Source organism: Pogoniulus pusillus, chromosome 32 (assembly GCF_015220805.1).
Source record: "Pogoniulus pusillus isolate bPogPus1 chromosome 32, bPogPus1.pri, whole genome shotgun sequence".
NCBI lineage: Eukaryota > Metazoa > Chordata > Aves > Piciformes > Lybiidae > Pogoniulus > Pogoniulus pusillus.
Window position 1 is genome coordinate 3,197,548 of NC_087295.1, and position 24,532 is coordinate 3,222,079.

General features: G+C 48.5%; 1 protein-coding gene across 8 annotated transcripts in view; it reads right to left on the reverse strand.

Annotated features, from left to right (window-relative positions):
• ELMO1 (engulfment and cell motility 1) overlaps positions 1-24,532 on the reverse strand; it is a 340,489-nt gene that overhangs the window by 79,009 nt on the left and 236,948 nt on the right. For all 8 annotated transcript variants that reach the window (XM_064170010.1, XM_064170011.1, XM_064170009.1 and 5 more), the window contains one exon: positions 17,623-17,759. In XM_064170010.1, the coding sequence (XP_064026080.1) occupies positions 17,623-17,759 (137 nt within the window). The remainder of the gene's footprint in view (positions 1-17,622; positions 17,760-24,532) is intronic.

Genomic DNA, 24,532 nt, shown 5'->3' on the forward strand with positions numbered 1-24,532 from the left:
GGGAGGAAGGAAGAGGGAGGAAGGAAGAGGGAGGAAGGAAGAGGGAGGAAGGAAGAGGGAGGAAGGAAGAGGGAGGAAGGAAGAGGGAGGAAGGAAGAGGGAGGAAGGAAGAGGGAGGAAGGAAGAGGGAGGAAGGAAGAGGGAGGAAGGAAGAGGGAGGAAGGAAGAGGGAGGAAGGAAGAGGGAGGAAGGAAGAGGGAGGAAGGAAGAGGGAGGAAGGAAGAGGGAGGAAGGAAGAGGGAGGAAGGAAGAGGGAGGAAGGAAGAGGGAGGAAGGAAGAGGGAGGAAGGAAGAGGGAGGAAGGAAGAAGGAGGAAGGGAGGAAGGAGGGAGGGAGGAAGGAGGGAAGGAGGAAGGAGGGAGGGAGGAAGGAGGGAGGGAGGAAGGAGGGAGGGAGGAAGGAGGGAGGGAGAGAGTAAGGAAGGAGGGAGGAAGGAAGGAAGGAGGGAGGGAGGAAGGGAGGAACGAAGGAGGTAGGAAGGAGCTAAAAGCTGGAGTTTAAAAGCCCCTTGCCTGCCTCAACCAGGCAGGGATGTCTTCTGAAAGCAGCATGCCAGGAGCATCCCACGTGACCCCCATTGATGTTAAAATTAGCGCTCCCAGAATAACCCCCATATGCTGCTCTCCAAAGGTACTGCAGAGTGGCCAAGGAAAATTTCCACAGCTTAATGGGGCTTGTACAGTTTTTCTGCCTGCTTTTTCCTTCCTTTGATTCTTGGATGCATTTTTAACAGCTCTTTCCTTTTTTTCTTTTTTAATAACACTTTGTACTATTTGGAAAAGCAGAAAGGATTTGCTGTTTGTCTTAGTTCCTCTGCAGCCATTTGGGTTTAAAATGATTAGCTTGAGTGGAATGGATTTGCTCTGTAGTATGCAGAACTTCCAACCTCACTCTCTTTTTGATATGGTCCCTGTAGACCACCTTTCCACTGGAGCTGCAGCCTAAATTAAGCTCTGGCTGTCTTTCACACCTGAGTTCTTGTCCTGTCTAGTGGTGCTCAATATTTCTGTGTTAGCCTGAAACTCATTTTCACATGTGGATAGCAAGGAACATCTTTCCTGAACGGCTGAGCCAACGGCAGCACCACTGCTTGCACATGAATCACAGAATACAGCTGGCTAGAAGAGACCTCCAAGCTCACTCAGTCCAGCTTTTAATCCAGCACTGAAGGGTCAGAACTAAACCATGCCTCTAAGTGCCAGCTCCACGGACTGCTTAAACACCCCCAGGGATGGTGATTGCAGCACTGCCCTGGGCAGATCATTCCAGTGTTTAAGAACTCTTTCAGTGAAGAAGTATTTCCTAACATCCAGCCTGAACCTCCTCTGGTGGTTCCTCTGCTTCTATCCCTTGCCACCAAGGATCAGAGCCTGCCCCCTCCTCATTCCAACCTCCTTTCAAGGAGCTGCAGAGAGCAATGAGGTCTCCCTCAGCCTCCCCTTCTCCATCCTGAACACCTCCAGCCCCCTCAGATACTCCTCACAGCCCAACTGCTCCAGACCCTTCTTGAGCCTTGTTCATAGAATCACCCAGGTTGAAAGAGAGCTCCAAACCCATCCAGTCCAACCTAGCACACAGCCCTGCCCAAGCAACCAGACCATGGCACTAAGTGCCCCAGCCAGGCTTGGCTTCAGCACCTCCAGGCACAGAGACTCCACCACCTCCCTGGGCAGCCCATTCCAATGCCAATCACTCTCTCTGACAACAACTTCCTAACAACATCCAGCCTAGACCTCCCCTGGCACAACTTGAGACTGCATCCCCTTCTTCTGTTGCTGGGTACCTGGCAGCAGAGCCCAACCCCACCTGTCTACAGCCTCCCTTCAGGGAGCTGCAGACAGCAATGAGCTCTGCCCTAAGGCTCATATATATATATATGTGTATAATGTAAACTTGGTCAAACAGGTTTCTACATTCCAGGTCTTGGTATCATGTGGATCTTCTGCCCAACATCTGTAACATCTGTGGCAGCTGCAGGAGCCCAGCTGCAGTGCTGGGCTTACTGTAAGCACAGCTTGCCCTACTTAGCCTCGGTAAGCAGGAGAGGCACATCAAACACTGCTCTCACAGGCACACACACGCTGATAAATACCAGCTGATTACTACATTTGTCATTTATGACTAAAGTCTTCCTGGTTATTTGAAGGGAGAGGGAGAAGAATTCAATTTCTGACAGCCCTGCTTTCCATGTCATTGTTCTCCACTGATTACTGCTTACTAATGCTGTGGATGAGAGACTGTGCTAAGCAAGACACTGTGACTGCTGTCCCTTCATTTCTCCCTCATCCTTTTCATTACTGTCCCAAATTGTCACACATTCTCATGTCAGCCATTTAATCCAAACATGCAGCAAACAGTATCGAGCCAATTCATTAAGCTTTGAAGGATGTGAACAAAGAGAAGATATTTTGCTTAAATATGGAATGTACTTCAATAATATGAGGAGAAGGAGGGGGGAAAGTGTCCCCTTCCTAACAGAACTGTGAATCAGGATATGAGAAAAGAAATCAAGATAGGGTTGTGCTGTCATTAAAGAACTGACAAGTGAGCTGTGAGCTAAGCTCCCAATTTTACCACTCATTTTCCACACAACATGCAGCAAGACATCATTTAGGTATTCTTCTTGTCATAGGGGCTCCAGAACTGGATGAAGCACTCCAGGTGAGGTCTCAGCAGAGTGGAGTAAAGGGGGAGGATCACCTCCCTTGTCCTGCTGGCCACACCTGGTTGGTCCTCCAGGCTACAAGTGCACACTGCTGGCTCAACTCAGGTTGACAGAAAGCTCTGCACACATAGCAGAATTAACCTCACATTCAAGTCAGAGTCTTCCCTAAGTGAACTTTGAGTTTCTCCGTGGATGAAGATTCCACAATGTCTCCATATAACCTGTTTTGCTGCTGCACCAGTATCACAGAATCGCCTCACACTAGAGCCACATCCAGCCAGGCAACAAAAACATCCAAGGATGAGGCTTCCACTACCTCTCTGGGCAACCTGTGCCAGTGTCTCACCACCCTCATGGTGAAGAACCTCTTCCTAGCATCCAATCTGAATCTACCCACTTGCAGTTTTGCTTCACCCTGCCCCTAGTCTTATCACTACCTGACACCTTAAAAAGTCCCTCCCCAGCTTTCCTTTAGCCCCCTTCAGATGCTGGAAGGCCACAGTAAGGTCTCTTCTCCAGACTCAACAGCTCAAACTCTCTCAGTCTGTCCCCACAAGAGAGGAGCTCCAGCCCTCTGACCATCCTTGTGGCCCTTCTCTGGACATGCTCCCCCACTGTAACAAGTCCTCCAGAACTGGACACTTTACTCCAGAGTAGAGCAGAGGAGAATCCCCTCCCTTGCCCTGCTGGCCACACTGCTCTTGCTGCAGCCCAGGCTCTGGTTGGCTCTCTGGGCTGCAAGAGCACACTGCTGGCTCATGCTGAGCCATCAGCATCCCCAGGTCCCTCTCCCCATGGCTGCTCTCAAGCCACTCATTGCCCAGCCCACATCGGTGTTTGGGATTGCCCTGACCTAGGTGAAGGATCCTGCAGCTCATGGTTATATTTTATCCTTATGTTCTACCAGTTTTCCTTCACTCTTCTTCTCTCATTGTACTCCTGAGAAGTGTTTGCATCTTCTCTACAGCTTCTTGTTCAGATTGTTCATGAACCACAGAATCACAGAACTAATCAGTAGGAAAAGACCTCCAGGATCATCAAGTCCAACCTATCACACAGTACCTTGCAATTCACTAAACCATGGCACTAAGTGCTTCATCCAGCCTCCTTTTAGACACCTCTAGGGATGGAGACTCCACCACCTCCCTGGGCAGCCCATTCCAATGCCAATCACTCTTGCTGTCAAGAACTTCTTCCTAACATCCAGCCTGAACCTGCCCTTGCACAGCTTGAGGCTGTGTCCTCTTGTTCTGTCACTGGGTACCTGGGAGAAGAGACCAACCCCTGCCTGGCTACAATGAATGAAGGTACCACAGGACCCACCCTCCTCCCTCCACACTTCTCCAGTTTGAACAGTCCTCTTGAACAGCATCTGCTTCATCCCCCTTAATCATCTCGGTGGCCTTTTGATGGACTAACTCCATTTTATCAACCTCTCCCCATTACTGGGGTACCAGTAAGGGACTTGTGCCTCACCAGTGCCAAGCTGAGGGGAACAATCCTTTCCTTTGGCCTGCTAGCTGTGCCTGCTAGCTAGGTAATGCCACCCAGCATGCAGTAAGCCCTCATCACACCAGGGTGCACTGCTGATTCATGGTACTCATCCACACGGCCACAACCCTACAAGCAAATAAACTCCAACTGTATTTGTAAAACACAAAATAAGCCTTTCTGAGCCCTTGGCTTGCCTTGGCCATCACCCATCCTCAGCTTGTTGTGCTGTAGAAATGACTATCAGAGCTGTGGCCACCATAAAAATCAATACCAGGTACCTAAGTGTTCCTCTAGTCCTAAAATCAAGCAGCGTAGAGAAGGAAATTAGAATCATCAAACTCTTTCAAATGATAATAACTAAAGCAAATTGAGCAGCTAGGAAACATCCTGTTCTCTGCAGCTTAAAAGCAACAAGGCAAGAAAATAACACTTAAAAAAACACCCCCAAAACCAAACCACACAACCCATGCAAAGCTAAATAAGTTTTATGTATTTTCTTTCTTTCCTCCCCAGATAGAACAACCAGACTGTGGGTTTTTTTTGCTTTAGATGGAATCTGAAAGATTTTACACAGATTCACTCTGAAATGGGTCAAGAACTGGCTGGAGGGTCAGGCTCAGAGAGTGGTGGTGAATGGTGCCACGTCCAGTGGGCAGCTGGCACTAGTGGTGTGCCCCAGGGATCAGTGCTGGGCACAGTCCTGTTCAGTATCTTTATTGATGATCTGGAGCAAGGGATTGAGTCCAGCATCAGTAAGTTTGCAGATGACACCAAGCTAGGAACAGCTGTGGGGCTGTTGGAGGGTAGCAGAGCCCTGCAGAGGGACCTGGACAGGATGGATGGGTGGGCAGAGGCCAATGGGATGAGATTGAACAATGCCAAGGGCAGGGTTCCACACTTTGGCCACAACAACCCCAAGCAGCACTACAGGCTGGGGACAGAGTGGCTGAGAGCAGCCAGGCAGAGAGGGACCTGTGGGTGTTGGTAGAGAGGAGTTGAAGATGAGGCAGCAGTGCCCAGGTGGGCAGCAGAGCCAACGGCATCCCAGCCTGGATCAGTGTGGGCAGCAGGACAAGAGAGATTCTTCTGTGCTCAGCACTGCTCAGGCCACCCCTTGAGTGCTGTGTCCAGTTCTGGGCCCCTCAATTCAAGAGATGTTGAGGTGCTGGAAGGTGTCCACAGGAGGGTGCCAAAGCTGGGGAGGGGCCTGGAGCACAGCCCTGTGAGGAGAGGCTGAGGGAGCTGGGGGTGTGCAGCCTGCAGCAGAGGAGGCTCAGGGCAGAGCTCATGGCTGTCTGCAGCTCCCTGAAGGGAGGCTGTAGCCAGGCCAGTTGGGGTTGGTCTCCTCTCCCAGGCACCCAGCAGCAGAATGATTTCTGAATTCAGGCACTCCTATATGTCCTTTAAAAAAGCCCAAAACACATCTAGGCCTTAAAATACAGAACAGGTATCAGTTATGAGACAATCAGCCAAACTCAGATTTCAAAATAAACCATTAAGTCACCAGGAAGCAAACAGCCCTTTAGCACCACCCAAATGCTCTGCTTCCATAGCAAGCAGTCCTTGGAAGGAGTCTAAAGTCCTTGCCAGCTATGAAACGACATCCCTTCAGCTCACACAGCTGATGTGACAGAAATAAGGATGTTCCCTTTTCCTACCTGGTGACTTTTGAGGTGTCACTTTAACTATGAAGTTGCTTCTGAAGAGTGTATTAATGATACAGGGAGATCTGGAGCTTCCTTTGGACTTTCTGCTTGAGGGCAACAAAGAGTTGTAGGCAGCCTTTGCTATTCAAGCAAAGCAGATACGACTGCAAAGTTCTTGCTGCTGAGCTTCTTATCTATGCAACCAGTTCAGCCAGTTTCCAGGAGACAGAAAAGCGATGCTGAGATTTGAGGCTACATCTCCAGAGAGAAAAAGCACCAGAAAATGCAGAGAGCATTTGAGTAGAAGCTGTTTCCCCAGGTGCTTCCACTCTTCCAGACAATGACTTGACATGCATGACGCGAGGATGGTTCCTGAGCATCGCAGCTCTATGATCATGGCAGGAACACCTTCAACTGACAGGGGCTGAAGATCTTGAGTCTGCTACACTAATGTCTTCTTCAGTGATTCTGACATGGAACTTGACATTCATTTCTTCCTCTGTCTCTGGTGTTTGGGTTCATGTGTGGTAGCAAATCGCTTTCCACCCAGCTTCTAAAGTGATACTTCTCAGCATACATAACTACTACTTGTGCCCTTGCTTCTCTGCTTGCCATAACCAACATAGACAAGTGGCTTCAGGGACTAGGATGGAACCTACAATAAATCAGCTTCCAGGCACCAATAAATCCACATTTTACATGTGGCTATTTGGACTGAATGTCTAGAGGTGAAAGGGCAAAGAGACACAGATTGGTATAGATGGAAGGGACCCCAAAGCTCATCCAGTTCTAACACTCTGCTATAGGCAGGGACACCTCCCACTAGAACAGGTGGCTCAAGGCCTCATCCAACCTGGCCTTGAACACATCCAGAGAGGTTGTGGATGACAGAAGCACCACCACCCTCACTGCAAAGAACCTTTCCTAACATCTAGTTTGAATCTCACCTATGCCACTTCAAACCCATTACTCCTCGACCTTGTCAACAGTCCCTCCCCAGCTTTCCTGTACCACTCTTCAGATAATAAAAGGCCATTCCAAAGTCTCTTGGAAGCCTTCTCTTTTCCAGACTGCAAAGCCCAAACTCTCTCAGCCTGTCCTCAGAGCAGAGCTGCTGCAGCCCTCCCAGCATCTTGGTGGCCTCCTCTGCAACACCAAGTGTTGGACTCACTGCAACAGTTCCATGTCCTTGTTGAGTTAGGGGCTCCAGAACTGCACCCAGGACTGCAGGTGGGCTCTGAGGAGAGCAGAGCCAAGGGGCAGAATCCCCTCCCTTGCCCTGCTGCCCACACTGCTCTTGCTGCAGCCCAGCACAGGGTTGTGTCTGGGCTGCACTCACCCTGCAGGCTCCTGTTGAGCTTTTCATCACCCCAGACCCCTAAGGGCCTTTTCTTCAGGGCTGCTCTCAGCCATTTCTCACCCAGCCTGGAGCTGTGCTTAGGATTGTGGCCACCCAGGTGCAGGACCTTACACTTGCCTTGTTGAACGTCATGAGGTTGGCCTGGGCAAACCTCTCCAGCCTGTCCAGGTCCCTGTGGATAGCATTCCTGCCCTCTAGCAAGTCGACTGTGACACACATCTTGGTGTGTGGAAGAGCCTTACCACTACAGTAGGCACACACATTGCTCTCTGTCCTATTTTACACTCAATGGAAAAGCAGAACTCGAGCTCCTGTGTCTCAGTTCCCAAAAAACAACTGCCCTGCAGTAGTCTCATGCTCAAATATTGTGGGGCAAAACCCTAACACTTCCTTCTGAAAGCATATGGTATATCCCTCACCTTCTATCCTCCTCCCTTTTTCCCCCTCATCCAGTGTCTGGGAACTCGAAGGCAGCTCACAGCAGAGCATTGGCTTAACCTGTGATCACTCAAAAAAGCTTTGCACAGCCTATGGAGGCCTGAGCCTGCTGGAGCTGCCCAAGGGAACCTACAGGAATCCACCAGAGGCAGGGACCTTTGCTAGACACAAGTGCATGGGGCAGACCAGCAATAGAAGAAGGGGACACAGTCTCAATCTGTGCCAGGGGCAGTCTAGGCTGGATGTTAGGAAGAAGTTGGTGGCAGAGAGAGTGATTGGCATTGGAATGGGCTGCCCAGGGAGGTAGTGGAGTCTCTGTGGCTGGAGGTGTTGAAGCCAAGCCTGGCTGGGGCACTTAGTGCCATGGTCTGGTTGCTTGGGCAGGGCTGGGTGCCAGGTTGGGCTGGCTGAGCTTGGAGGTCTCTTCCAACCCGGCCGAGTCTATGCCTCTCTGATATGGCTTGCTGTGCTGAGGAGAGCCCAACCATACCCACGCACCGTCTCCTCCTCTCACTCTAGCTCCCAGCAGCCCTCCCTCCTCTGCCATCACAGTCAGCCTGGATTTACAGTGGTACTTCAGGCAGCCAGGATCGTTTTGTCAGACGCTGGGCAGTTACCTCATGTGCTAAAAATAGAGACGGGTAGCAGCAGAGACTGCCTGGCAAAGGCCGATTTGGCGGTGACTGCCGCGGCCACACACGACAGGCAGACTGCAAACAATGACGGGTGCCTGTCTAAGGCAGATGAGACAAAACCCAACAAAGCTCCCTGGCTTTTGCTCACCAGTCACCTATGAGAGATTTCTGCTGCTCTTTTCAAACCCAGCCCCGTTTAGATGACAATTACTTACAGCCAACCAACAATAACAATAGGAGCTCTTTCGCCCCTCTACCGGAGGCTATAGAAAACCCCACTGTCAGCTGCATCCTGCATCACCACCATCTCAATTCAACTGAAACACAAGCTCTGAGGCATCACCTCCCCCACCTCTTCCTTTCCCTTCCTTCCCTTCTCTATTTCCCTTCCTTTCCTTCCCTTCTTTCCCTTCCTTCCTTTCCTTCCCTTCTTTCTTTCCTTTCCTTCCTTCTTCCCTTCCTGCTTTCCCTTCCTTCCCTCCTTCACCTTCCCTTCTCTCTTTTCCTTCCTTCCTTCCTTCCTTCCTTCCTTCCTTCCTTCCTTCCTTCCTTCCTTCCTTCCTTCCTTCCTTCCTTCCTTCCTTCCTTCCTTCCTTCCTTCCTTCCTTCCTTCCCTTCCTTCCCTTCCTTTCCTTCCTTCTTCTCTCTTTCCCTTCTTCCTTCCTTTTCCCTCTTTTCCCTCCTTCCTTCCTTCCTTTTCTCTCTTTCCCTTCCTTCCTTCCTTCCTTCCTTCCTTCCTTCCTTCCTTCCTTCCTTCCTTCCCTAACCCTTTCCTTCCTCCCCTATGATATTACACGGGGAGCTCTGGGGCTGACTTCCATGCCTTGTGCTTCACCAAAGGCAAATCTGGCGTTATATGCCCACTGACATTCACACCGGGAGCAACCCATGCAGCAAAAAGCCATATGCCACACACCTCTGATTTAGCTGAGCTCCAAAAACCCCATCCTAGAAGAGAGAAGAAACAAAACCACGGCAGGCAGGGGCATTTCCCAGCACCTGATTCCTCCCCACCCGTTGAAGAAAGGAGTGAAAGGGGCAATGCCGCAAACCTCGCTGCTTTGGTGACAGCTGCAGTCAGGTTCTATCATTCCCCTCCGTGGTTAACAGGCTCTACACGCAAGTGAAGGCTTCTCTCTTTCAGCAGAGCACTAAACAAGCGCTTAACACAGCTAACCTACCCCCAGCCTCCCCCCTCTGCTTCGCAGCCTTTCCACTCCATCATCTTTCTGAAGGCTGAGATGTTTATTGGTTTGATCAGCGCCCACAGAGATGGAAATGAAGAGCGCTTTGAAAGGATGAAGTACCAACAGCTTTTCAAATTGCCATCGCCAGGGTGCTAAGCAGAGCCCTGGGTGCTCTCCGGCAGCGCACAGCCTGCCCGACCGAGCTGGGGGGAGCGAACCCAGCCTGCCGCTGCTGCCCAGGCTTGACACCTCTCACACTGCTTTCGCTCCTGAAACCAACGCTGCCTTGCAGCACTGGGGAAAGCAGAAGACAATCAAGTCTCTGACTCAAACACTCTGATTTGTTGTCATCGATTTGCTCCTCTTTTCCCCTTTTATTTTCTCTTCTCGTTATTTACTCCTCGTTTCCTCTTTTTTATTCATTGGCTCTTTTTCTTTTTACTGTGTTCTCTTTATTCTTTATTTTCTTCTTTTTCTTTCATTTTCCCTTTTATTTTTCCCTTCTCTTTCCTCCTTTCCCCCTTCTATTTCCTTTCCCCCTTCTATTTCCTCCTTTCCCCCCCTTCTTTTTTCTTTCTTTTTACTCCTCTTTTTCCTCCTTTTTTCTTAATTGCCTCTTTTTGCTTTTGTCTCATCTTTTTTCTTTATTTTCTCCTTTTTCGTTTATTTTCCCCTTGTCTTTCCTCCTTTTTCCCCTCTATTTCCTTTTCCCCTTGTATTTCCTCCTTTTCCCTCTTCTATTTCCTTCTTTATCTTCCCATTTATATTCTCTTTTCCTTTTGTTTTCTCTTTTAATTTTCTCCTTTTTTCTTTATTTTCTTCTCCTCTTCCCTTCATTTTTTCCTTTTTTAAAGTTTTCTTTTCCCCCCTTCTATTTTCTCCATTTCTTCTTTATTTTCTCCTCCTCTTCTCTTCATTTTTCCTTTTTTAAAATTTTCTTTTCCCCCCTTCTATTTTCTCCTTTTTTCTTTATTTTCTCCTCCTTTTCCTTTCATTTTTCCTTTTTTTTATTATTTTCTTTTTTCCCCATTCTATTGTCTCCTTTTATTCTTTATTTTCTCCTCCTCTTCCCTTCATTTTCCCCTTTTTTTCCTTTTATTTTCTTTCTTTCCCTTCTATTTTCTCCTTTTTTCTTTATTTTCTCCTCCTTTCTCCCTTTTTTCTTTTAATTTCTTTTTTTTTTCTTTTAGACTTCTCCTCCTTTTTTTTTCCCTCCTTTTTCTTTCACTGTCCCTTTTCCCCCTCTTATTTTCTTCTTTCTTCCCCTTTTATTTTCTCCTCTTTTTTTCCCTTTCCTTTCATTTTCTCCTTTTATCCCCCCCTCCCTTTCCTCTTACTTAAACCTTTTTTCAAACCACAGCTGTTTTGCCCTTCCTGGCACACAAATGGGCAGAACTCCAGCTTTAAACTGTTCTGCTTTTGAAGCCTCCACGAATCATAGAATCAGCCAGGTTGGAAGAGACCTCCAAGCTCATCCAGTCCAACCTATCCCCCAGCCCTGGCCAATCAACCAGACCATAGCACTAAGTGCCTCATCCAGTCTTTAAGTCACGACACATCTGATCACTGGAGCAGGATAGCTCAGCTCAGAGAATAACTAGATGTGATGCTTCTGCTAAAGACTTTCAAAGCCTTCTGGCAAAGACAAAAAATAGCAAAGATACTACTTTTAATGAAAAAATAAAGAATCATTGGCCTAGAAAAAGAATTCCTAAGCTCCAAAGGGCAGAGAAAGGCCAAGTGTTGCTCCTTCTTATTCTATTATGCAGACTTAAGCAGTTATATTTCACAAATTCATTTCTTATTTTTAATGTGTTTGCATTCTGGACAATGCCAACTGAAAAACAAAATCACAAGGAAGGGATCAAGCAGATTTAAAAAGGCAATGCTCTTGATCAGGTCCTTTGGGGGAGGGGTATTTAAATTTAGACCTGACTTTTACAGACTGCTGCCTCAGTGAGTGTTAGACCACATCTCCAAGCATCTCAAACCGCCCCTTTCTCAGGTCCTTGTTGCCAGAAGTGGCAGATGAGCAACAAACTGCCTTTGACAAATGCAGTGGGACACACTGAGAGATCTGACAGGTGCAGAAGAATGCAGAGAGACAGAGAAGACTCAACAGAGCCATTTCTAAATGAACAACCCATGAAGGAATAAACCTGCAGCAAAAAGCATGGAGGGCACAGCAGCCAAATGCTAGGGAAAGGGCTGAAACAGGCTCTCCCTACAAGCACCTTCTCTGCTGCTTGAACGTGTCCAGAGAAGGGCAGCAAGGCTGGGGAGGGGCCTGGAGCAGAGCCCTGTGAGGAGAGGCTGAGGGAGCTGGGGGGGTGCAGCCTGCAGCAGAGGAGGCTCAGGGCAGAGCTCATTGCTGTCTGCAACTACCTGAAGGGAGGCTGTAGCCAGGTGGGGTTGGGCTCTTCTGCCAGGCACCCAGCAACAAAACAAGGGGACACAGTCTCAAGTTGTGCCAGGGGAGGTCTAGGCTGGATGTTAGGAGGAAGTTGTTGGCAGAGAGAGTGATTGGCATTGGAATGGGCTGCCTGGTGAAGTGGTGGAGTCCCCATCCCTGGAGGTGTTTAAGAAGAGGCAGGATGAAGCCCCTCATGGTAATTAGAAGGGTTAGGTGATAGGTTGGACTGGATGACCTTGGAGGTTTTTTCCAACCTGACGAATTCTCTGCTTGTCTAACATTCAGTTGCACTGCTTAAAGCAGGCCTTTCTTAAGGAAGTGTTTTTTAATGGAATCACAGAATTTTCAGAGCTTGAAGTGACCTGGCAACCTTCTTGCATCCAAATTATGCTCTTCTAGGAGATCCCCATTGTACTGGGAGGCTTTTTTCCTCCAATTAAAAAGTCACCTGTTGTCTGTAAGCTATGAATCAGACTCACAAGATGCTAATTGCTATCCATTTCTTAAAATAAACACATGCATTACCCACTGAATGGCACAATATATTTATAGCAATTATTTGGTTGGTGTTGGTTTGGGGTTTTTTTTTTTCCAGTAGAAGTTAATAAAATGCTAATGGCCTCAGGTGTGAAAATGTGGAATTTAATTTGTGCTAATCTGCCTAAGCCTGGGGAATGCTGAATTTGCTCTATGCCAGAATAATTCATTTGCAGCATCCCTGAGTGGTATAAACAAAGCATTGCTAAGGGAGGATGCAATAAAGGCTGTGAGAGAGGTGCAATCATTCCACCAGCCTGGCCATTCCCACAGGTAAAATGCAAACAGAACAGCCTTCCAAAGCCTCTCTTGAAAGAAGTTCAATTCACCTGCTCCAGACCAGTGGAAAGAACACCCATAAGGAAACAATAAATGCTTTGGAGAGCAGCTGTGAAGGTTTGTTTGTTCTCCTTTTCCATCCTTGCCACTGGAAGGAAAAGCAGGAGATGGGCAGATTTACAGAATGAGTTCACTTTCAAGTTCCTTTGAATCCATTTTTCCTCCTGTTTCAGGGAGTGCTTCTTTCCTGGAGCTGTCATTTTCCATCCTCTTCCAAGCAGCCCCATGAAGGGGTTGGGGAAAGAGGGGCAGAAACACAGAGGAATGACCACCTTGGGGGCTGAAGCTGCTGCTGCAGCCTGGACCTGTGATGGGGCAGGGACAGAATCACAGAAGGTCAGGGGCTGGAAGGGATCTCCAAAGCTCACCCAGCCCACCCCTCCTGACAGAGGAGGATCACCTGCACCAGATCACACAGCAACACATCCAGGCAGGTTTTGAAACTCTCCAGAGAGGGAGGCTCCATAACCCCCCTGGGCAGCCTGTTCCAGGGCTCTGTCACCCTCACAGTGAAAAATTTCCTCCTCATGTGTCCATGGAACTTCCTGTGCCTCAGCTTCCACCATTGCCCCTTGTCCTGTCATTGGGCATCACCCAGCAGAGTCTGGCTCTATCCTCCTGGCACTATTACCCAACACTATCTAATCAACCAAACCATGGCACCCAGTGCCACTTCCAGTCTTGTTTTCAAACACTTTCAGGGACAGCGACTCCACCACCTCCCTGGGCAGCCCATTCCAATGCCAATCACTCTGGTGAGAACTTCCTCCTAACATCCAGCCTAGACTTCCCCCAGCACAACTTGAGGCTATGTCCCTTGTTCTATTGCTGGTTGCCTGGGAGAAGAGACCAACCCCACCTGGCCACAACCTCCTTTCAGGTAGTTGTAGGCAGCAATGAGGTCTCCTCTAGTCTGTGTGGCAGCAGCGCCTGATCACCCAGAGATGTCCCTCTGTGAGGGAAAAGGGACTGAGGAGCACCTCTCTCCATAAGCAGGTTGTTGATGAAGGCTTTCTAGATAGTGGAGTGGAAGATAAATGAGCCCAGCTTTCTTCCAGCCCTTGCTGACCCCAAAAATCAATACACAATGCCTGGCTTTTGCTGCAGCAGGACATGCAGAGTTATGTAAAGCTTAGAGACAAGATTACATTTTCCAAGTCATAAACCATGCTGCCTGCTCACAAACGACCACGGAAGACAGAGCTTGGGGAGTGTGCTTTGATCAGCTGTAGGCTCAAAGGCAAGCAGGAAGGTTTCCAATGGAATTGTTGCCACTTGCATGTCTCTGGATCCAGCTGCATCTCAATGTCTCCAGAAAGCTCACCAGAGATGAATTATGTATGCCTTAAAACGCTACAAAGGCACAATATGAGCTTAGCTGCCTGCCTGAATGACTCTTTTCAAACATCTACCACTACATTGAGAAACTGTACAAAGGGGGGGTTAGGTCTGACAGTCTCATGCTATCACCATAGAGATCTAAGGAGATTTCCCCCATCCCTCCTGATGCAAGGATTAACAAAAGATGTCTGCTGGAAGAACTGAGAATCAAGGAGACAAAGCACAGGATCATGAATGTTTCACTAAACCACCATCAAGTTCTTCCAGCTATCAGCAAAGTGCTGCTTTAATTATCTTCTGAAGCTTCCAAAATCAACAACCCCTCCCCATGACACAGAGTCTGCCATTCTGTCAGCAAAAGGAAGTCTCAATCTGATGCATAAATAAACCCCCCTTGAGAACCAGCACTGAAACCTGAGGGGAAGTGCTCCATCACCTCACTTCTTTCAGCAACTGCCACAGCATCTGACACAAGAGGGGAGAAAATAAAGCCCCTGATGTGCATGCAGACCTCCTCAAGACACAAGCCACTGTGATCATCCAAAAGCTTCCAGTTAAACCATAAGCTCCTTTTGGTCACTTTGGATTAAAGCAAGTGGGAGAGGTTTTGAGCAGAATTTCCAGGTCTCAAGACCTACCATCCAGTATCACAGGAGGTTAGGGGTTGGAAGGGACCTCTGAAGATCTTCCAGTCCAGCCCCCCTGAAAGAGCAGGAACAGCTCTTTCCTGCTGTCCAGCAGGAATAGAGGTCCTTTCCTGCAGTCCAGCACTGGTCACAGAGGAATGCATCCAGACAGGGCTCGAAAGGCTCCAGAGAAGGAGACTCCACAACCTCTCTGGGCAGCCTGTGCTAGTGCACCATGACACTTGCAGTCAAGAAGTTCTTCCTCATGTTGAGGTGAAACTTCCTGTGCTGTAGTTTCCATCCCTTGCCCCTTGTCCTATCCCAGGACACAAGTGAGCAGAGGCTGTCCCTGTCCCTTTCTTCCTGATCCCCACCCCTCAGCTATTACTAGACATTGCTCAGATCCCCTCTCAGCCTTCTCCTCTGCAGACTAAGCAGCCCCAGGGCTCTCAGCCTCTCCTCATCAGGCAGTGCTGCAGCCCCTTCAGCATCCTTGCAGCCCTCCCTTGGACTCTCTCTGGTAGATCCCTGTCCCTCTTGAACTGGGGAGACCAGAACTGGATGCAAAATTCTCAGTGGGGCCATACTAGGACAGTGTAGAGGAGGAAGAGAACCTTCCTTGATCTTCTGAACACACTCTTCTTAATGACCCCATCAGCCAGGTGGGTAAGAAACCACAGCAAGTAGCATTTCATACATTAACATGACAATCAAGTTGTTGAAAATGAAGAACAGCAATGTAAAGAGAAGATAAAAGAGGATTTTCCCACAATACCTATGCTACTGCATTCTTCTGAGACCTTCTTCCTTCAAACCCACTCCTGAAAGCAGAGGCTGAATGTACCATGGGTCCACATGGCCTTGGCCTGCCAGGCTTTCTAAAGGAACAGCACAGAAACAGGTACCCTCCCCTCTGCAGGCAGCAAAGATGCAGACAGAATACCAGTGTGGCATGAGCACCAAAAACTCTTACCAAGCAGGGAGTCAAAAATGGTGCTGTTGAGCTTGAGGAAGCCACCAGCACTGGCAGATGTCTCCCACCAAGCAGATGGATAAACCTTGGGTACCACCATACAACTTTTCAGCCCCCACAAATCCAGAAGTGATTCACAAGCCCAGAGAAGAAGACAGTTTGCTTGGCTCACAGATCCCTTCAGACACTGATCGGCTGAATAATGCACATCAACACCACAGGTCACCTGAAGTGGGTAAGAGCAAAAAACCTCCTAATGACTAGAAGAAAGGATTTAGGTAAGCAGAATGTAACTGCTGAGATGTTAGAAATGAGAGGCACAAGAGTTTATCATTCCCTCCACAAAAACCCTTAGAAGATCCAGGGGCAGAGATCCTGAGCTGACCTCTCATGCGTCACATTGCCACCACCAGATGTGCATCCTGGCAGCACAATGGGAAACCTTTGGGCTTTGCCCTGTGGAGTCAAGGAGCAGTTACGTCTTCAGTGACACTTGCAGGGGGACCTACTGCCTGCCTTGCTGATCCTGGAGGAGCTTCTGGATGAGTTTGCAAGCTTTTCAGTAGCAAAAGGCACAAAGAGCAAACTTGCCAGGTCAGAGAAGAAACTACCTGAGCTTCCATGAAGTTCCACAGCAATGCCTAGCATGGAAAAGTAAATTTATCTGCTTTCTCTTTCTGTGCCAGAAACAGGACTGTTCTTTTCTTGAATCTCCTAGAATTACAACTAATACTTCAGGTCAGCCTGTGGGAAATGATGGACACAAGTTTTCCCTCTACTGAGAAAGAAGGACTGTAAGTAATAGGCAGTAAGTAATACATTTGTTTAGAACAACCACACACCATAAAGTAGTGTCTAAAAGGTTGCCTTTTCCAAGCCTTTGATTTTAGGGTTCTATACAGAACTGCTCCTGGACCAAGAGGGTTGGAAATACCATGCAAGAACAAGCCTCTAGGTCACCCAGCTCCAACATCATGCAGTTTGGACTTGCCTTCTCTTTGCTGTGCGGGCTCTGGTACTGCCACCAACTATCTTAACTGACTCACCAAAGGTGAGTTAGTCAGCACTGAAGGATCCACCTTTGCTCTGCAGTGGAAAACAGGCATTGAGGCTACTCCAGAAATAGATGGTTCCAATTAGAACTTTGGCATGAACACTCTTACTAACTCTCACACAACATTTGAGCCTGGTGACTCCAGAGCACCTGTATGGCACATGCTGACACAGTGGTACAGTCTCACTTTCCATTCTCAACCAAGAGCTCTATAACCAACCTCTAGTGTCAGGGAGAGGCTCTCAGGATCCAGTCAAAAGACCCCAACAAAGATAAGTATGTTAGCCACAAGAGTCTGCCATTCTTACTAAATACCAAAGACACCTTGAAGCCTCCTGGTAAGTAACAAATAGGATGTTTGGGGAGCACTAAGACACCTTCGTTCTCCATAGCTTTGCTGATGGTCAGCAGATTGGCTGAAACTTCTACAATCCTGTTACAACTACAAGGGTGCAAACACTGAGTGGGATTTTTGTTTGGTTTGGTGATTTGTGCTTTAACAGGATAAACTGCACAGCACTTAAGTCAGGATTGTGCCCACTCTTGAATATTTTATCATTTCAGGGCTCACACGAAATGAAAGGGATGCACAGAATTACCACTGCGGTACTCACTCTGCATTATTTACAACCTCGGAGGCTGCAGCACTTCAGCCTAATATTGGTAACATAAAGTCAGCATTTCCCCTCAAGCTAAGCTTTCAGTTTCATAGTGGAACACGATGGAAAAACGTCTGTGAACCTCCCTTACACATCCCATACCTCCCCTTTGTAAAGGCTTGAATCTGAGCAGATGAAAACTCCACAGCACTCAGCAGAAGCAGGATCAGTACATCTAGCTGCCCCTACAGAAGCAGGCATGGCCTTGTTTCACCATCCTGCCCAGTTAATTCCCACCCCAGCCTTTTTTCTTGCCTTGTTGAAGTCCTCTGAAGTTGCCCTCATTTCCTTCCAAGTCTTGTTCAAGAGCTGAATGCAGATACAGAAGAACTCCTCAAAGGATCTGTCATGGGTGAAGAACATGGGGTGGAAATCGTTGCAGGTCTCACTCGCTAAAAGAAACAAAACAGAAAGACAAAGAGGGTGAAATAAAATCTCCACAGGCAGGAGCTGCAGAAAATAAGCACCAAATACCATCAGCCACAAAGTTAGGAAGCACTGTAAGCAGAAGTCCCAGCTCCACTAAAAAAGGATGCCAAAATATTATCCTGAAAAAACAGCCTTGCTCTATAGTTTCAAAGACAATGAAACACTGCCCAAAGTGCTTGGCAGGAGAGCAGCAGCGAGAACAAGTGGAAGCAGCTACCTGTTTGCCTGAATATTCTCTCTCAACGTGTGTTTTGCTTGTGCCATGTTTTGTTGCTGAAGACAGGGAGACACAGGGAAGAAGCTGAAGCCTCCTCATCAAAACAACAGCTACCAGCACGTACCACACTGCCTGCTGCGATCCAAACCCCCATCGGTCACAAAACAGTGTTGGATCGATGTACACAGTGAAAAGTGGAGCTCTGCTGACACAGCAGGTGAGCTACCAGGCTGTAGATGGATAGATACCACAGAAGTAACTCTAGACACAGAGATAGGAAGGCAGCTAATTCAACTTCTTCTTTGAAAATAACTGGAAACAGAAGAAATGGATCTTCTGTCACCTACCCCTTCTCTGAGATGGAAGAAAAAAGTCCAAAAACTAAACTTCCATTTCTTAATGGCTTTAAAGAAGGAAAATGAACACCATGCTCTAACAACAACCCCCAAACCAAAAAGCACAGTTTGGCAGCACTGCTGTGAATCTCCTTCAGCAAAGAACGGAGTTGGTTTCCAACAAACAAGGGCTGAAGCAATGTGGACCTCAGAGGACAACCTGTGAACAAAAGGGGCTTTAGACAAGGACTGAAAAGGATCCCAAATCCTGCCACAGATTTGCAGGATGCCCTCAGGTGGTTGCATATCTATGTCCTTAAAGGACTAACAAAGTGGATTGAGCCTTTCTTCGTGTACCCAGCCCTCAAATCTCTTGGGCTCAGCTTTCACCTCTGCATGAGTGCTCCTCTGGACTTGTCCAGCTGTGGCTCTGTGCTGTCTATACAGCAATGCCTTCCCATACTTCAAGATCAAACAGCCACTACCCTAGGCAAGCTTCCTCCTGTGCAAAACCAGCAGAATTATCAAGCAGTAGGATAAATCACTCTTTTCCTGAGGCTGGCTGACTGCCTGACATCTGCTGTCCCTCAGTGGAACTGGAGAAATTAGAACTAAGACTCTTTGCAGGAAGATGTGAATGGCTGTGGCAGGCTGACTGCCTGCACCAGCTGGAAGCTCTTGGTCCTGCTACCTCCTTTAGATGCAAACCCATCCCTTTACTCTGCTTATAGTCACCTCTGCAGCACCAGAGGGACATGAGATGTGCTTTGAATCACCTGAATCCTCAATGAAAAAAGGTTTCTGTTCCAAACATGTGATGGTCCAATTGAAAAGCAAAACTCTGAAGCTGAATTGCAAATCTGAAGCTTAATTTTAACCTCAGGTTTACTGAGATCTCAGCAACTCCTCAGCTATGTAGTGAGAATGAGAGTTAATTTTGGAACACAGGGTTCATTCTAATCAACTAAACTCCATTTATTTCAAAGGATGTGCAGTCAAGGTGGAATTAGTCAAAGCAGAGAATTGTATTGATGAGGTACAACGCACAGGCTCACAGGATGTGAGGGGTTGGAAGGGACCCAAAAAGATCATCGAATCCAACCCCCCTGCCAGAGCAGAACCATACAATCTAAGCTCAGGTTACACAGGAACACATCCAGACAGGCCTGGAAAGTCTCCAGAGGAGACCCCACAACCTCTCTGGGCAGCCTGTGCCAGTGCTCTGGGACCCTTACAGGAAAGGAGTTCCCCCTTGTGTTGAGCTGGAACCTCCTGTGCTGCAGCTTCCATCCATTGCTCCTTGTCCTATCCCAGGGAGCAGTGAGCAGAGCCTGTCCCCCTCCTCCTGTCCCCCAGCCCTCAGATAGTTATAAATATTAATTAAATCCCCTCTCAGTCTTCTCCAGACCAAACAGCCCCAAGTCCTTCAGCCTCTCCTCATCAGGCAGAGCTCCAGTTCCCTATTCATCCTTTTAGCCCTCCACTCGACCCTCTCCAGCAGATCCCTGTCCTACTTCAACTGGGGAGCCCAAAAGTGAAGGCAACAGTCAAGATGAGGTCTCACCAGGGCAGAGTATAGGGGCAGGAGAACCTCCCTCGATCTGCTGTGCACTCTGCTTAATGCACCCCAGGATCCCATTGGCCTTCTTGGCCACCAGGGCACATTGCTGTGCCACGTATGTTCTCCAGCAGCACTCCCAGGTCCCTCTCCACAGGGCTGCTCTCCAGCAGTCACCTCCCAGCCTGTACTGCTGCAGTTCATTACTCCTCCCCAGGTGCAGGACTCTGCACTTGTCCTTGTTGAGCCCCATTTGGTTCCTCTGTGCCCAGCTCTGTCTGTCCAGGTCTCACTGGATGCCCACACAGCCTGCAGCTGTATCAGCCAAGCCTCCCAGTTTGGTGTCAGCAGCAACTTTGCTGAGCAAACTCTGTCTGTCTGTTCCCTCATCAATGTCATTGATGAAGATATTGAACAGTGATGGTCCCAGCACTGATCCCTTTAAAGCAGTAAGATGCCTCAAGTATCATCTTCTGAGCGCCTTCAGCTCCCATTCATTCCACTGGAGCTGCAATGGCTCAGCACTTCCCATAATCAGGCCTTCAGCCTGTAATAGTCCCAGAGACAGAAGCAAAGAGGTTCTCAGAGGGCACTGCTCTTTAAATCATGACACACTCTAACGGTGAGAAGCAATATAACAGCAGCAGGCAGAAGAATGCAGCTGGTACCTCCACTGGATAAATCACAGCGTGAAACGAGGCAATAACCCTACACTCACACTGGCCTTCCCCATCATCCTCAGAGCCTCAGCTTAGCACTGCTCCTGCTCATAAAAATCCATAAATCAGGATTAATGGAAAGGGTAGGGATGCTTGGGAGCTTGATCTTCATTTCTAATTCTGGCTTCATATGATAATCAGCCCCAAGCTCTACCTACTGCCTTAAGGGCCTGGAGCACTGCCTGAAGAGGAAAGGCTGAGAGGCCTAGGGCTGTTTAGCTTGGAGAGGAGAAGACTCAGAGTGGATCTGTTCAATGTCTAGAAATATCTAAGGGCTACTCATGGGACAGCAATGTGCCCTAGTGGCCAAGAAGGCCAAGAGGATCCTGGTATCCTCCCCTTCTACTCTGCCCTAGTGAAGCCCCACTTCTGCATCCAGTTCTGGGCAGGTCAAGAGGGACAGGGATTTACCACACAGAGTCCAAGGGAGGGCTGCAAGGATGCTGAAGGGGCTGCAGCACTGCCTGATGAGGAGAGGCTGAGAGCCCTGGGGCTGCTTAGTCTGCAGAGGAGAAGGCTGAGAGGGGATCTGAGCAATGTCCATCAATAGCTGAGTGCTGGGGGTCAGGAAGGAAGGGACAGAGAGAGCCTCTGCTCACCTGTGTCCTGGGATAGGACAAGGGGCAAGGGATGGAAACTACAGCACAGGAAGTTTCACCTCAACATGAGGAAGAGCTTCTTGACTGTAAGGGTGATGGAGGCTGGGTGTTAGGAGGAAGTTCTGGCCAGAGAGAGTGATTGGCATTGGAATGGGCTGCACAGGGAGGTGCTGGAGTGGCTGTGCCTGGAGGCGTTCAAGTAAAGCCTGGCTGGGGCACTTAGTGCCATGGTCTGGTTGGCTGCATAGGGCTGGGTGCTAGGTTGGACTGGCTGAGCTTGGAGGTCTCTTCCAACCTGCTTGATTCTGTGATACTAACAACCTCAGTGGTGTTTCCTTTGTGGCACATCTTGAGGCAGCATGCAGCTCAGGTGGTTGTCTGTGCTCTGCTCAGTGTTTAAACAGTTAATGAAAGATGGAGCTCTCTCCTCCTTCTGGCAAGGAAGATAAAGGGAAAGGCAATACTGTGACCAGACTGAGACCAAGGCACAACCTGCTGTCTTACCCCACTCTCCATCCTCAAGTCAGCATCTCCAATATCACAGCACTGCCTGTCTCTGCAGAGGTGGCAAATTTAAAGGCTGCTCAGGTTTACTAATTAGAAACTTCTTGGATTTGGTTGTTTTTTCTCTCTCCTCAAGTTGCAACTTCACCAGTTCTAAACTGAAACAGAAGCCCAGAGCTAATTTGCTGATCTAGATGCAAAATTCCTGCCTTTAAACCCAGGATTCTCTACCCTTCATTTTCCCAAGCAGGCACTAAGCACATTTACAAGCACACATGGCTACAAAGCAGGGCCACAATTCATCATGGTTATTTAATAACACCATCAAGTTTTAATTACGCCTCTGTGAGATCACCTTCAAAAGGCAAGTCACAGATGTCTGGCCAACATAAATCAAGGGAAGATCTTCTTGATTTTCCCTTCTTGGCACAAGGCTCATTGCTGTAGATCAAAAGTGCCACCTCTCAGGATTCGAGTAGTCTTTCAAGCATCTCACTGATCTATAGCTGTGACTTTGAGGAAGAAGCTTGGTTCATTTCTCATCATAAATTGCATTGCCCACCACAACAACAAAAAAGAGCTAATTCTACCTGGGTGCTTCTGTGGTTCCTTCAGTGTGTACTTGTAATGTCAACTCAACCAAATTTTGTCTGCCAGTTCATCCCCTAAACTACAGCAAGGACATTCAAGCAACCCAGAGTATCTGAGAGGCAGAAAATAACCTGGGGGTTTGGTAGATAGCAGCTGAGCATGAGGCAGCAGTGTGCCCAGGTGGGCAGCAGAGCCAATGGCATCCCGGCCTGGATCAGTGTGGGCAGCAGGACAAGGGAGGTTCTTCTGCCCCTGTGCTCAGCACTGCTCAGGCCACCCCTTGAGTGCTGTGTCCAGTTCTGGGCTCCTCAAATCAAGAGAGATGTTGAGGTGCTGGGAAGGTGTCCACAGGAGGGCGCCAAAGCTGGGGAGGGGCCTGGAGCACAGCCCTGTGAGGAAAGGCTGAGGGAGCTGGGGGGGTGCAGCCTGCAGCAGAGGAGGCTCAGGGCAGAGCTCATTGCTGTCTGCAACTACCTGAAGGGAGGTTGTAGCCAGGTGGGGTTGGGCTCTGCTGCCAGGCACCCAGCAACAGAACAAGGGGACACATTGTCAAGCTGTGCCAGGGCAGGTCTAGGCTGGATGTTAGGAGGAAGTTGTTGTCAGAGAGAGTGATTGGCATTGGAATGGTCTGCCTAGGGAGGTGGTGGAATCGCCGTGGCTGGAGGTGTTGAAGCCAAGCCTGGCTGGGGCACTTAGTGCCATGGTCTGGTTGATTGGCTAGGGCTGGGTGCTAGGTTGGACTGGCTGAACTTGGAGGCCTTTTCCAACCTGGTTGATTCTATGACTTGGTGGCTTGCATAGGTCATATCTCTGCAAATTGTCAGAATCAGGACAAGGAGGACAAAATTTGGTCTAAACTCTAATGCTACTGCTGTTGACAGCTGGCAGCATTCCCTTGTAGCTTGTTCCACTGCTTATCTCGTCTGCAGCTTTGTTGCTGTCACTGCTCTTTGATGCACTTTTCCCTCTTTTGTGTTGTAAATCCATTATTTGTTTTGTCCTTGTTGGCTACAAGGATTGAATAAAGTAATATTTACATCACGCCTTGAGGTTCCTTGAGACAGTTACATCTTTTCTACCACTTTATTCCACCCTGACCATGAGTAATTGTCTTAATTTTTTCCTTGAAAGTCCTATTTTCCCAAGTGTACTATCACTTACTCTAGGAATAGGTCTAACATGCAGAACAGAGACATGCAAAGATGAAAATGATTTCTCAGGGCTAACAGAAATACAAACACAACTGAAAGAAAAACAGGCACAAACCTGCAGCTGAAATGGATCTCTTGGACTGTAGCTGCACTTGAAAAAGGAGCTCAACTAATCTGCTTTGAAATGCTCTCCTATTACTCAGCCCTGAGGAAAAGGCCCTGGGGGTCTGGGGTGATGAAAAGCTCAACATGAGCCTGCAGTGTGAGTGCAGCCCAGACACAACCCTGTTGCTGGGCTGCAGCAAGAGCAGTGTGGGCAGCAGGGCAAGGGAGGGGATTCTGCCCCTTGGCTCTGCTCTCCTCTAACCCCACCTGCAGTCCTGGGTGCACTTCTGGAGCTCCAAGCACAAGAAGGACATGGAACTGTGTTCATGATTCATAGAATGGTTTAGGTGGGAAGGGACCTCAAAGCTCAGCCAGTTCCAACCCCCTGCCATAGGCAGAGACACCTTCCACTAGAACAGGTTGCTCAAGGACTCATCCAACCTGGTCCTGAACACCTCCAGGGAGGTTGTGGATGACAGAAGCACAGAATGGGATCCTATTGTGTGCTTCTGCCATCCACAACCTCCCTGGCCAACCTGTGCAAGTGTCTCATCATCCTCACTGCAAAGAACTTTTTCCTAACATCCAGTTTCAATCTCCCTTCTGCCAGTTCAAACCCATTCCTCCTTGTCCTGTCACTCCCAGACCTTGTCAATGGTCCCTCCCCACCCTTCCTGTGGCCCCCTTCAGATACTGGAAGGCCACTCCAAGGTCTCCTCAAAGCCTTGGGCTCCTGTTGAGCCCAAAAAAGCACAGACATAGAAAGTGCATTGCTCCTAGCAGCTCAGAGCGACAGCTCAACTGAAAATGGAACTCCCTTGGCCTCAGTGGGAACTTGCTGAGCATGAGGGACTAAAGCCCCAACAAAATATTTCTGCTCCTATTTAGCCTGTGCTAAAACCAAACCATAATGAGCTCAGTCACCAGATGTAATCAAGCTGGAACAGATTCATGGAG